Source organism: Macrosteles quadrilineatus, unplaced genomic scaffold (genome assembly GCF_028750875.1).
Source record: "Macrosteles quadrilineatus isolate MER2022 unplaced genomic scaffold, UCM_ALF_1.0 Scaffold_6__1_contigs__length_79288215, whole genome shotgun sequence".
Classification (NCBI taxonomy): Eukaryota; Metazoa; Arthropoda; class Insecta; order Hemiptera; family Cicadellidae; genus Macrosteles; species Macrosteles quadrilineatus.
The window spans coordinates 27,950,501-27,965,225 of record NW_026542599.1 but is presented as its reverse complement, the minus strand read 5'-3'; the positions used below and the strand labels follow the sequence as shown (position 1 = coordinate 27,965,225).

Below are 14,725 nucleotides of genomic sequence, written 5' to 3'. Positions count from 1 at the left end.
TGATGTATTCAAACATTTATTGTTTCAAGGTGGAATTACTCATATCCTCGATAAAAAAAAAAACAGAAATATAAATTAATTAATAAATACAGAAATAGTTTTTTTCTGGACTTTACAACATTAACCTCTTTAGTAGATTAGTAAAATTTGCTTCGATGGGTGTAACTTTTGGGACATTAACATCATACTCAACCGACAAAGTGACTTTTTGGAGGATCTTTTACTCCACCTTTAATTATCTGTGGTGGCGAAGCACAACTTTTCTATGGTGACTTGAAAAATTCAAAAACGTCTCCTGCAAACTCATAAGAATCTTCCAAAGAATTATCGGATAAATCAGACGTGTTATCTTGTGATGTAAATTCATCTTCATTGGAAAGTATTGAATGATCATCGCTATCGTCAATGAATTCATCAGTTCGATAGTGGCCTTTGTGAGGGGGAGGACGAGGCTTAGTTGGCTTATTCCCATACGATTTTCCTTGACTTCTAAGATATCCGTAATATGAAGGGTCATCATCGTCTCCTGTGAATACTGGTCCATGATGTGAAGGCTCATGCTCATCGTCTCCTGTGAATACTGGTCCATGATGTGAAGGCTCATGCTCATCGTCTCCTGTGAATACTGGTCCATGATGTGAAGGCTCATGCTCATCGTCTCCTGTGAATACTGGTCCATGATGTGAAGGCTCATGCTCATCGTCTCCTGTGAATACTGGTCCATGATGTGAAGGCTTTTTATCTTGGGAAAATCCTACTTTCACCAGCCCCACAACTGCAAAAAAGGTTTTAGAATTGAATAATCAAAATCTTTAAAAATCAATTAGTAGAACTTTCGGCTTATAGATTATCCATAAACCTCATATTAATTGCTCTGGTGTGAGTCAAGGCAGTTTTACATTTTTTTTGTTTGTTTACCAACTAACCAAGTTAAGTATACAGGGTGACAATTAGTCTTAATTAGGAAGAATTTATAACTTTAAAACAAAAAAAGATATCACAACCAAATTTTGCATATCATTACTGGTCATTAAGCTACTTTTTTGGGTACATGGTGATCGGATGTCACCTATGGGGGACGGCCCATAGGGAGTAAGTTAAAAACCCTTAAAGGTAAGCATAGGTTGACACATGCATAATACCATTGACTTTGTATAAAGTCAATGATAATACTAAAAGTCTTGTTGAACAAAAAACCATGCTGCAAACCAGATCTCAAAAGGACAATCAAGTAAAAATGACAGCTGTTCAAAGATTCATTGAATTTGTAATGCTACCTCCTCAGGCCCTCAAGACGAAAGAAAATCATAAACGTACGCATAGGTCCTTTAAGTAAACATGACCTTTCTATTTGGTTTTAAAATTAGCTTGTCAAACATTTTACAAATATAAAAATATATCAACCATTACTGGACATAATAATCCTTTGAAATTGTTTTAAACTTATCCAAATGATAAATCTATGGAAGAGTATGTTTAATCAAAGTCTATATGATTTAATCTAAGAAAATACTAATTTGTCAACGTAACAGTGAAGTTTTGAATGATGTGATTGTAAAATTGTTACTGTAAAAATTTACTTACGGACCACAGCGAACAATATACTTGAATATCTCATTGCCAATAATTATCACAATCTCAAAGATTTATTGATAATATAGCTTCCTTTAAGTAGTACAAAGTCAAAGACTTAATATCATCAAAAGTTAACTGTCAAAATTTATGATGCATAGAACCAATAATATTTAATTAAAACCCATTATTTCAAGAAAACACAATTATGGTGATTGCATTGTTAGACTGAAAAATTGCGAGCATCATAAAACATTGTAATGGGTGCAGCAGTTAAATTACAAGATTTGAAATTTTAGAGAATATGATTTGAAAGCTTGCACAATTGATTAAGCAACATAGCTTAAGACTGTACAGGGTGTTTTTTACACAACCCAAATCACAAGTATACCGAGAGACACTGTTACTATGGTGATTGTAAGCAACAATATGGCTTTTCGGAGTCTTTGTGAGTGTTTTTACTATGTATTCGTGTTTGTAGAAACCACAAGAAACGTCTCCATGGGTGGTCCATGAACCTAATTCAGGTTACATCAATAATAAAACACCAAGTTACAAAGAAATCTGTTTCTATTTATTTCAACAAAAAAACTTTTGAAATATCAACAATTAAACCAAAAAGACATTTATTACTACTCAAAGTCTGTTTGTAAGTTCATGGAATCGGAATGTAGCCTAATTGTTTTCAACATGATGACAGGTAGACATGTGTACCACTAGTGAGTGGTACTGTTTGCAGAGGATAAATATAATTACCTAATTATACATAATCTAATATATAAAATTCTCGTGTCACAGTGTTTGTCTGCAAACTCCTCCGGAACGACTTCACCGATCGTTATGAAATTTGGTGTGTAAATTCTGTAGGTATGCGAATCGGACGTAAACTATTTCCCGTTTCGAAATTCTTAAAAGGGCTCCGCCCCAGTGGCTCTGGAGTTTCCCATGTTAACCTTATGAGAAATGGAATTAATGAATCTTAACAGCTGTTTCAATTAAACAAGTTGGTTCTGTTCTATGATGTTCAATAGCATTAAAGTTACAAGGATTACCAACAGGGTGCAGCACTATTATTTCTTTTACATTTATGACAACAGCTAATTTGCAACCAAAAGGTGAGTGAGCGTAGCGAACGAACTTCAACCTGGAGGCGAGTTAGCGTAGCGAACGAGCTAACCTGAAGGCAAGTGAGCGCAGCGAACGAGCTCCAACCTAAAGGTGAGTGAGCGTAGCGAACGAGCTCCAACCCAAAGGTGAGTGAGCGTAGCGAACGAACTTCAACCAGGACGAGATTGAGCGATGCGAACGAGATCATCTTGAAAATTAAACGTAACGGTACTTAAATTATAAATTGTCAAAGGCAAGACAACGTCTGCCGGGTCGGTCTGTCTTAGGGGAAACCTATAACTTAGGCGATACGAAGTTCGCCGGGTCAGCTAGTTATTCCTATAAAAACACTTTGGTTTTCTTGTTTTCTTGAAAGTATGGTAATTTGAACACAAATTTACTTTATTTGGCTGAAATTTCATTCGTGTGCCACGTCAGGGAATGTGTTAATAAATGTACATATGGAAATATCATTATTATAACGAATTTTTCAAGCACCTTGTTAATTTATAACACTATATTATTGGATCTTACTATTTTATCTATATATATAAAGTCCAATGTATGTTTGTTTGTATGTTTGTTTGTTTGTTTGTCCTTTATGGATTCCGAAACCGCTCGACAGATTGTAATGAAACTTTCAGGCATTATTAAGCATTATTCAAGGTTGGTTTTTGTGAAGTTTGGTGCAGATCCGTCATAAGGGTCTCCGCCCCAGTCGCTCTGGAGTTTCCCATGTTAACCTTAAAATGGAATTAAAGAATCTAGGCGCCTTAAAATAAGAAAATAAATAGCAAAACCTAGAAATAATTAGAACACAGATGAAACCATTGTTGTTCAATAGTGCAAAGTATTGTGAATAACATATGAAAAGTCTCCAAAAATATCTTTGGTGGAACACCACCATTTTTCCAAAATGGCGGCCAAATCCAGTAGTTTTTTGCTTTTTATTGAAATTCTGATTTTCCAGTCAAAATTGGTGAAAAGTCGTCAATACATTTAATGTTCCTCGTGAAATTACCTTTAAAATGATACCAAATACATGTACCTACAACAAAAGATAAACCCCGTAGAAATAATAAAATATTTCAAATAAATTTTTTTTTATAAATTAATTGAATAGTCCAAACAAACTAAAAATAACGTACACAGGGATCGTATAAAAATTTGCAAGTAAACATGTTATGGTTTTTTTTTATTGTTGTGGTGTGCAGAGTGACATACCAAAAGTTGCAAAAAATCAGTCCACGGGAAACCCCTAAATTAAGGAAAAAATGGCGGCTTTTCCCAATATTGGACAAATTTTGCAACAAAAGATACCTCATGTTTTTTTGAACATTTTTCGAGATATTGACTTGGAACCACGACCGATATTTATTGGATAGTCCGTACTTAATTTCAATAGGGGACGCTTTTTGGGCCGCCATCTTGGATCAGCCATATTGGATCCGCCATATTGGATATAAATATTTTTTAATGTAATTATAGTGTTGTGACACATCATTATGAACTAGATTTCCACGCTGATTTCAATGCTGAAATCAGTTTTTTAAATATCGTTTTACGATTTTAAGATATATAAAAACTATAACTCTCTCCCATACATTTCTTATGGACGTTTCGTACTTTGACAATTTAAAAACACATTGATAACTACCACAGTCTAAGGTTGTACTATCAGGTTCAAGTATGGCGTGGAAATAGTTCACCAGCAGATCCAACAGATTGGGAGTGGTGTTTGACTGATGGTACATATTATTATATAACTTACTTATAAATAACTGTACTTATAAATAACCGTATCTGTGTAACTTGGAAATTATATTTAGATAAATATAGGATATGGCCTTTAAAAAAATTCAACAAAACGTTTTATGGTTTTATTTTGTAGTGTTGTGCAGAGTGAAAACGGGAAAAACTCGTCATAGCTATTCGTTCAAGTATTGACTTTTATTTTAGCTATGGATTCCTTATTGGAAGTTATTTTGAATTGGGGATAAATGTCTTTAACTAAAGACAAATTTCAAAATATCAATAATTCATTCAATAGTTCATTGAAGGTAGGCCTACATGATTCATTTAAATTTGTCATGTGCCATTTAATAATCAATAAAATTAAAGCCAAACATTTACTGAGTACTTTGATACCAGAATGAACTTGTTAACATATTAACAACCCGAGATATAAATCTTTTAACAAAAACTGATAAAAAAAGTTTAATTTAATGTTGTGTTGGGGTTTGTACCTCGTCTATAACTAGTCTGTTTTAATAAAATAAATAAATAAAAAATAAAAAATAAATAAAACAAAATGAAAGCCAACTAAAATGAAAGATCTTTTATCACTGAATATTTTAAGGCTAGAACGAACTGCAAGCAATAATAATACCTGGAGAAAAATAATCCAAACACATTTTCAAAGTAACTTACGATACGTCCATAACTGATGTATAGGGGAGAGTTTTCGTTTTGATATATCTTAAGCAACGGAAAAACTTATTTAAAAACGGATTTCAGCATTGAAATCAGCGTGGAAATGTAGTTCATAATGATGTGTCACAACACTATAATTACATTAAAAAATATTTATATCCAATATAGCAGATCCAATATGGCTGAACCAAAATGGCGGCCCAAAAAGCGATCCCTATTGAAATTAAGTACGGACCATCCAATAAATATCGGTCGTGGTTCCAAGTCAATATCTCGAAAAATGTTCAAAAAAACATGTGGTATCTTTTGTTGCAAAATTTGTCCAATATTGGGAAAAGCCGCCATTTTTTCCTTAATTTAGGGGTTTCCCGTGGACTGATTTTTTGCAACTTTTGGTATGTCACTCTGCACACTACAACAATAAAAATAAAACCATAAAATGTTTACTTGCAAATTTTTATACGATCCCTGTGTCTGTTTTTTTTTTAGTTTGCTTGGACTATTACATTAATTTATAACAAATATTTTTATTTGAAATATTTTATTATTTCTACAGGGTTTATTTTTTGTTGTAGGTACATGTATTTGGTATCATTTTAAAGGTAATTTCAGGAGGAACATTAAATGTGTTGACGACTTTTCACCAATATTGACTGGAAAGTCAGAATTTCAATAAAAAGCAAAAAACTACTGGATTTGGCCGCCATTTTGGAAAAGTGGTGGTCTTCCACCAAAGATATTTTTGGAGACTTTTGATATGTTATTCACAATACTTTTCACTATCGAACAACAATGGTTTCATCTGTGTTCTAATTATTTCTAGGTCAAACCATATATTTAGGGGCCTAATCCTAACAGCTGGTTCAACTAAACAATTTGATAAGACATAAGACATAAGATATTTATTGCCGTTGATCATTTTTACATGAGATGGGCATGGTCAACATAAATATACAGGGTGTGAGTTTTAATTGTCCCCCCCCTAACTTTTTTCTACATTTTTTCAAATATCAATCCCAGACCACTTCCAAACATTGTTGGGTAGTAAGTACTTCATTTTGACAAGGTGGTCATTTCCGGCCGCCATCTTGGATCCGCCATATTGGATGCAAATTTTTTTTCAAATGTAAAGGTGGGGTTGTGACCCATTATTTCAAACTACATTTTTACCCTGATTACAATGCCACAAACCGTTTTTAAAAATCATTATTCATTTTAAAGTTATGAGGGCTTTTTAAAACTTTATTTTTAGCCCATTTTAACATTGTGCATTTACAAACTAAGACCATAATCTCAAAAAAGTGCTAGATAAAAATAAGTATACACTACCAGTAATTGTCGACCTATTTTCACTTGGTTATGACTGATGTATTTTTTTCGGCCGCCATCTTGGATCCACCATTTTGAAATGTGATAAATTATTTTAAATATGAAGAGGGTGTTGTGACCTATCATTTTGAATTACTTTTTTAAGCTTAACTCAATGCCGCAATCTATTTTTTGTTATCAAGTTTTATTTATGAAATATTGCAATTTTGTTGTTAAAAATGTCAATATTTCAAAATAAAAAAATGAAAATGAAAAACAGATCATGGAATTAAGTTCAGCTTAAAAAAGTAGTTCGAAATGATGGGTCACAACACCCCCTTCATATTTAAAATAATTTATCACATTTAAAAATGGCGGATCCAAGATGGCGGCCGAAAAAAATACATCAGTCATAACCAAGTGAAAATAGGTCGACAATTACTGGTAGTGTATACTTATCTTTATCTAGCACTATTTTGAGATTACGGTCTTTGTTTGTACATGCACAATGTTAAAATGGGCTAAAAATAAAGTTTTAAAAAGCCCTCATAACTTTATAATGAATAAAGATTTTTTAAAACGGTTTAAAGCATTGTAATCAGGGTAAAACTGTAGTTCGGAATAATGGGTCACAACCCCACCTTTACATTTGAAAAAAAAATTTTGCATCCAATATGGCGGATCCAAGATGGCGGCCGGAAATGACCACCTTGTCAAAATGAAGTACTTACTACCCAACAATGTTTGGAAGTGGTCTGGGGATTGATAGTTGAAAAATGTAGAAAAATGTTGGGGGGGGGGGCAATTAAAACTCACCCTGTATACAGTCAATAACATCAAATAATATCAATAATAATCATCAATAATATCTAAATATATTTAAATTAAAACTAAAGTTGCAACTCCAGCCTAGTACCCAAACAACAGCTTCATAAACATTAAATTAATAAAATTGGTAAACTTCATCCAAACAAACAAAAGTTAATGCTTGCTTATCATTAATTTGAGAGCTTAAAACATATTATCTATGTTGAAGGCCATAAACTCATTAATAGTAAAGAATGGATTGTCTAGAAGCCATTGATACAACTTGATTTTGAAGCCTTTTAGAGGAGTGGTGTGAGCATTATCGGGAAGCTTATTAAAAAATTTAACACAATTTACCATGTAAGAATTTCCAAACTTTGTTAACCTATGTTGCGGGATTTCAAGTTTGTTTTTATTCCTGGTATTGTGATTGTGTACCTCACGTGTCTAATAAAAAAAGAATTTAGATTTGTTTTTGTGAATATTAATACATGATAAATATACAAGTTAATAATTGTAGGAATCTTCAATTGTTTGAAAAGACATCTACTATGATCTCCAGGCCTGGCTTGACAAATGGTTCTAATTAATTTTTTTGAAGAATCAGGGCATCTGAGACATTTGCAGAGTGTCCCCAAAGTATGAGACCATAAGCAATATGAGACTGAAAGAGTCCAAAATAGGCAGTCCTCAGATAGTCAGTAGAGATTATGGAGCTCAGTTTCCAAAACAAACAATTGACCCTTGAGAGTTTTTTACACAAATTTACAACATGGTCATTCCATGTGAGCTTTGAGTCTATGTGAATTCCCAGCAGTTTTACAGATTGATTTAGATCGATGATTGATTTTGATTGATAGTTTTGATTTTGTGAAAGACTGAGCAAAATATTCTGAGTTTTAGTCTCATTACACAGCAGTTTGTTAGCTGAGAACCATTCTTGTGCTTGGTTTTGAGCTGAGGTTATTCTGGCCTCCAAGAGGTCAAGGTTTTTACTACAAGTAAAAAACGTGGAATCATCTGCATGGATAATAGAATTTACACCTACATTTTTGGGAAGATCATTTATTATTACAATAAAGAGAAATGGTCCGAGAACTGAGCCCTGCGGCACTCCCAAGGAGACATCACACAATGATGAGTGAGCACCCATAATATTTACATATTGCTTACGGTTCATTAAGTATGATTCAATTAATTTCAAGGAGTCGCCAGAAACACCATAAAAGTTAAGTTTAGTAAGGATATTGATAGGCGGTACACAATCAAATGCCTTAGTTAAATCTAATAGGGATAGGAAGGCTGATTCTTTATTTTCAAAGGCATGTAGTGCTTTACTGACAATTTTCATTACTGCAGAAATTGTAGAATGTCCGGGTCTAAAACCAAATTGGGACTCAGAAAATAGTCTGTTTATTTCAAAATAGTTGCTAAGTTGATTGTACATAACAGTTTCAAATAATTTTGAAAAAATTGGAATAACGGATATAGGACGATAATTTTGTGGAAGATTTCTGTCTCCTTTCTTATAAACCGGTGTAATTTAAGACAATTTTAACATATTTGAAAAATAGCCAGATTCTAAACATCTACTTATTATATAAGCAAGTGGTTCCTTAATTATATTTATTGTCTGTTTCAGTAAATAGTTGGATATCCAATAAAAATCAGTGCTTTTTGAATTTGATAGGCTTGAAACAATTTTCGAAACTTCAACCAGATTTACACTTGTCCAGTGAAAGGAGTTAGGAGCTATAGGTCTTGTTCCCATTAAATCACAGATACTGACATTAGTGTCAGGAATGCCTTTCACCAGTTCATTGACAGACTCTATAAAGTATTGATTTACACACTCAGGGTCAAGAGGGATGACTTTGGTGGAACTTTTGCAGCTTTCTTGGGATATGACCTCCCAAGCAGCTTTGCATTTGTTTCTTGCACTATCAATGTATTTCTCACAAGCTATTTTTTTAGTTAGTTTTAAGTTTTTTCTATAATTTCTTTTACATGTGAGATAAGCGTTATAAGCCAATTGTGTCTGCTCAGAGCCACTCCTTGACAAATCTTTGTAAATATGAAATAAAGTCAGCATTTTGTCTCTTTCAACTCTTAACTCATTGGTATACCAGTTAACTTTGTTTTTACTAGTTGTAGGTTTGCTTTTTTTACATTTTAATAATGGTGAACAAAAATGCCAAAGGTCTACATATCTTTTAAAGAAGCTATCAAACAGTGTATTAACATTTATCTTGCCGTTTTTGTGCTCTTCGACCATACTCCACTTCTCTTTTATTAATTCATTAGTAAATAGCTGGATAACATTATTATTCTGTGATCGGTAATAAGAAGTTTGTTGTGATGTTTTACAGTTTTTATTGGTATATGATTTTAAAGAGAAAAGGAGTGGAGTATGGTCCGCAAAGTGACCCTCAGCTGAGGTAACTTCATACAGGTCTTGGGAGAAGTTAACTAAAATGTTGTCCAAACAGGCATTGTTTCTGGTGGGTGAGGAATAAGTACAGTATAAACTAGGAGTACGCTCCGAAGTCACGTATGAGAATGAACGAAGACCATTTCATACATAAAAAATTGTTATTTAACAGTAGGCCTATCCACATTCATATCAGTTGATCAGCTGCTCAAGCAGTTTTAACTTCATTAAGGCACTAACACCAAATCCATAATACTTTTTCACCAAAGCATTTTCTTTACTGTACTTTGGACTTGCGTCATTAAAGCAGGACCAGGAATCAATCAGGGAGTTGGTATATGAAAGGGACCTTGGTCCAAGGTCATTAGGCAGGTTTGAGAAAATTTACTAAGGAAGTATGTATAATCACTGAATGTATTTCGATGTATTTAAAAGCAGCAATATTGCTCGAAAATGCTAAATAATATTAGGTTTGTCAATCTATAGAAACTCCAACAATTACTTTGTGATGTTTCATTGCTCTACAACATTCAGAAATAAATTATAACAGTGAGAACCATTATACATTGAGGGTAAGGACATCCCTTACATGACCCATAAGAATTATAAACATTTCAAAATACAAGAATTAAAACCTTTTAGGTGTTGCATGGGAGGAAACACTATTTTTGAACCATCAGATACTGCTGAATTTGTTGTGTGAATGATCAAACAAATGTTTACCCGAAACAGTTTTAAAACTTTATATATTTGGATTCACATTTTAATACATTTACCTACGACCGTTTATTAAAATAGCCGTTTCAGCTCAGTTGTTAGAATTTAAAAGTTTCTCATAACATCATAGTTTTATCATAACACAGGTGACGGACCAATGAGGTTCAAGTCATGGTGGAAGGAAAATACATAGGTGTGCTATTCCCGTCATATTCTGACGTCACCCAGATTGCAAACGAAAAATCACTTGATTATACAGTATTGCCGTATTTAAATATATATATTTGTTTTTGATTTGATTGTTATTGTTTATATATTTTTGTTCTAAATGGTGAAATGGTGTTTGCAATCTTGGTGACTTTGACTTCAACAGCAAATTACGGGAATAGCACACCTTTGTATTTTCCTTCCACCATGGGTTCAACTATTGAGATAGAGGAATTAAAATTGTAATGATTCGAACTAATCGGCTCATTTAATTGTCGAGTGGTGCTTAACAATCAGTGTTTGGTACAATGTTTCGTTCCATGATTTTCAGTGGCTATGATACTATAAACGAAAACATAACCTCTCTTCTTAGAAGTTATGAGTAGTGATTAACACTGTCGTAGGTAAAGTGGTGTACGCAACTCGCGTAAATAGTGTTAACGACACTCGTAGAAGTTTTTAAAGCCCTCGCCAAGGGTCGTACCTTAAATTTTCTACTCGTGACAGCCCTACTACTTTACTTTACCATATCATAAGATAGTTTTAAATTCAAAATTATTATGCAGGAGTAAATATTTTGTATCAAGTATTTTTTTCTCCTGCTACTTCACACCCAACCAGCACTTTGCAGAGTACTGTCAGATGGTCAACTCTCTGGAGGACGAGATCTTAAAAATCAATGGTGTTGGTGAGGTGACTGTTTGAAGGGATTTCAATGCTAGGGCGGTGGAATGGGGTTTACCCCAAACAAACACAGAGGGTCAGTATGTTGTAGAGATGGCAGCCAGGCTACCTTCATATATCCTTAATACAGGTGACATTTTCATCATCTGTCACCACTGGCAAGGAAAGATGATCCCTAACATCTCTCTGGCATCTGAAGCCCTAGCCCACCAGTCACGGACTGGTGAGTCTCCAAGGACTACTCTGCAAGGGACTTATCAGGCAATCGTCTTCAGGGAACTTCCAAAGCTTTCCTGAGTTGGGTATCCATATGCCAATTCAGCTCATCCGTCTCAATGTTGGGACCTCAGTTGTCTTTGCCAGGCCACTTTTCAGGGTTACATAAAAAATCAAACTGTTGGGGACATTAAAAGTGCCGAATTTCAAGCCACATTGAAGATGCGTCCCACCATCTTCGGCATTTGACTGTTCCATGCCTAGGACTTTCGCCCACCGCAGAAAGAAGCCAGTTTACTGGTGGAAACCCAAGATTGCAGGACCCCAGGGAATGTGCCTAGAGCTCTGACGAGCAGCGCAGCATGCCAGAAACCGGCCTGAAGGTAATGCTAGATCGGCAGAGCACAAGGCCCCCATGCGAGATGACCATGGTGATATCAACTGGAGTAACATCAGGTGCTGGAAGCAACTGTACCAGGACATCCAGAATAATCCTTGGGTGATAGGCTACAAGATTGTAACCCAAAAGCTAGCGACTTGATCACCCCCTACGGTCATGGATCATGGAACCTGTCGCCGTGGCTACTGTCATTGAAGTGTTATTTCCAAAGCACCCACCGTGACCAGCAAGGGAATTTGGAGATTAGGGCGCGTTACCAGCTTTTCGGGAAGAGGAACTATCCTTCGTTGTCTGATCCCTGAGAAATGGAAGAGCACCTGGTGACTACAATCTTACTTTACATTGTAAAAAAGTAACAACAATTATACAGACGGCTATATTCAACCCTAAACCACTGCCACACAATCAATACTTCTTAGTTTTTTTTATAACTATTTTTATAGTTATTACCATGAACTAAACCTAGCGAAACTCAACTAAGCTACTGTAAGTGTAAAAGATTCATCTTAAAAATAACCTGGGCCCTATGGCCCAAAATGTTAATATTTGCAATTTCATGATGATTATATTTGATCTAGTGAAACATGTTGATCTTGTTCAACATGTTTAGCTGATGGCATTCCTGCAGAAATCTTAAAGCTTGTTGGTGTTCATTAGACTGTTACTTGACATACAAATCAGTTACCTATACTCAAAGAATTCAGTACACAATACAGCACTTGTAATCATGGACTCTGCTATGCTGTAAGTTAGTTAAAACCAATCTTTAAACTTAAAGTGTGACCCTTTTTTACATTCTAAGTGCTATTGAACTTGGATTTTAATGCAATGTAGTGTAAATTTTAATTGGTTGCTTGTTTTTATGGAATTTAACTTTAAAATCTTAAAGAGGGTCCCCAATTTCAAAGTTTTACATCGATGGAAGTATTGTTTTGTTTTAAAATATGGGTCTCTTTTATCTTAAACATTCAGTACATCATGAATTGGGTCTAAAAAATACCTCCAACTCAGCAAACCTGCAGACTAAGCGAAATTCAATTTGCCTTATTTAAATTTCACTTAATCTATTTAAATAGGTAACAAGGTTTGACAAGTACTTAGGTTTGCTAATACATGGAGAGTAATAAAGTGTAATTTTTAGTAAAATACTTAATAGCTTAGTATAAAATAAAAAAATACCGTGGGAATTTTTATTTTAGCAAATTTCCCATACAGGGAATAAGCTATTACCATAGGTCTCATGGTGAGACCTAGACCCGGGACCGATTTACTTTTTCCTTTATGGCCCCAGAGGCCAAAACACACTCCGTTTAAACTCATATATACAGGGTGACAAAAAAGTCTAGAAACGGCTTGATATCTTTTTAACTAAATTCATTAAAAAATTCAAATCTTTTACACCAACTTATATGTATGAAAACTATTTTTTGCAAGCATTACCATTTTTTTACCTTCACCAGGGGACGGCCCATGAGGAGTAGGTACATAATCTTTAATTTAAGCATAGGTTGATATTCACATCTTTTTAAAGGTCTGGTCAAGTGGAGTTCATTGCCCGAAACCGTGTCAAAAAAGGTTAATCCGTTACAAAATGGCGGCAGTCCAAAGTTCTTGCAGAATATACCTGCACAGGCTTAGAGTTGGTAAATACTCATAGTCAACATTAGCCGTGAAATCCGAAACCCGGTTAAATTTGTTTTGAAGATTGAATAAACTTAGTCTATGAGCTAGCTGACTTTAAAATACAATTTCAGCTCTCAAGCTAATGTTTAATACGAGTATTTACCAATACTAAGGCCTGTGCAGGTATTTTCCGCAAGAACATTGGACTGCCACCATTTTAAAACGGATGGACCTTTTTTGACGCGGTTTCCAGCAATGAACTCCACTTGATCAGACCTTTAAAATGATGTGCATATCAACCTATGCTTACATTAAAGATTATGTACCTACTGTTAACAACGCTGCCCCCGCCATCACTAATATCATTCGTTTTGTCCTCCACCACTTCCAAACCGGAGGAGGACATCATAGTTAAATATATTATTATTGGCAGAACACAGGTTGTTGGTAATTTGAATAATAAAACAGTAGCCTATATTATAAAAGAAAGAGAAGAGAGAGATAGGTCTTGTTTGGATGAACAACAGAATGTAATTGATATTTTTTTTACAAAATATAAAAAACATAAAACAGCTGAACATATAATATTAAATACAAAGTAAAAGCGTTTACCATAGGTTATGGCGCACAGCACACCGCTGGGAGCTGCCCCATGTACTTACGCGCTACGTAACTACTTGGCGCTCCCAGCGGTGTGCGCCACAACCTATGGTAACCACTGCAAGGCAGAAACAAAAACTTATATGCAATGGGAACTGTCAAAGTAGGATTGTTTACAGTTATGTTTTATGTTTTTAATTTATTGAATGATTTGTGATTGTGCAAATGTTTGATAGTTTATTTTTTCTAAGGTTTAGGTGCAGTGGTAGAACATTATGGCTATGGTATATGTGTTATACTATAGCATGCCGTAAATTTAAAGAACAAAATTTGGTGAGTCAGTGGCTCAGTCGGTAGCGTCGCGGACTTCGGGCCCAAGGCAGTAGTGTCGTGGGTTCGGATCCTGGTCACTGCCACTAACTTTTATCAGTACAGTCACAGAAAACATACTACTATAACCCAGAATGCCAACCGCATGGTAAAAAGCGTTAAGTGTTTTGAGAGAGCTTTGCGTGTCAATTGTAGGCAGCGCCACCAGCTTTGCTATGCTGAGTGTATGGCAACGCTGGTGGCGCTGAGTTATAGTAATATGTTTTCTGTGGTACAGTTCACCGTGGAAC

At 34.7% G+C, this 14,725-nt stretch overlaps 1 protein-coding gene across 1 annotated transcript; it reads right to left on the bottom strand.

Annotated features, from left to right (window-relative positions):
• LOC128996865 (uncharacterized) lies at positions 1-1,693 on the bottom strand. The gene is made up of 2 exons (XM_054422378.1): positions 1,585-1,693; positions 1-775 (listed from the first exon to the last, which is right to left on the bottom strand). Exons 1-2 carry the CDS (start codon positions 1,616-1,618, stop codon positions 264-266), a joined length of 546 nt encoding a protein of 181 aa, XP_054278353.1. The 5' UTR covers positions 1,619-1,693; the 3' UTR covers positions 1-263.
• Between the last annotated feature and the right edge of the window lie 13,032 nt (positions 1,694-14,725).

Bases quoted from the DNA above. Each gene is read 5' to 3' on its own strand.
- LOC128996865 (XM_054422378.1), bottom strand. From the start codon at position 1,618: ATGAGATATTCAAGTATATTGTTCGCTGTGGTCC. The intron at 776-1,584 runs GTAAGTAAATTT...CCTTTTTTGCAG, and splicing joins TATATTGTTCGCTGTGGTCC to TTGTGGGGCTGGTGAAAGTA.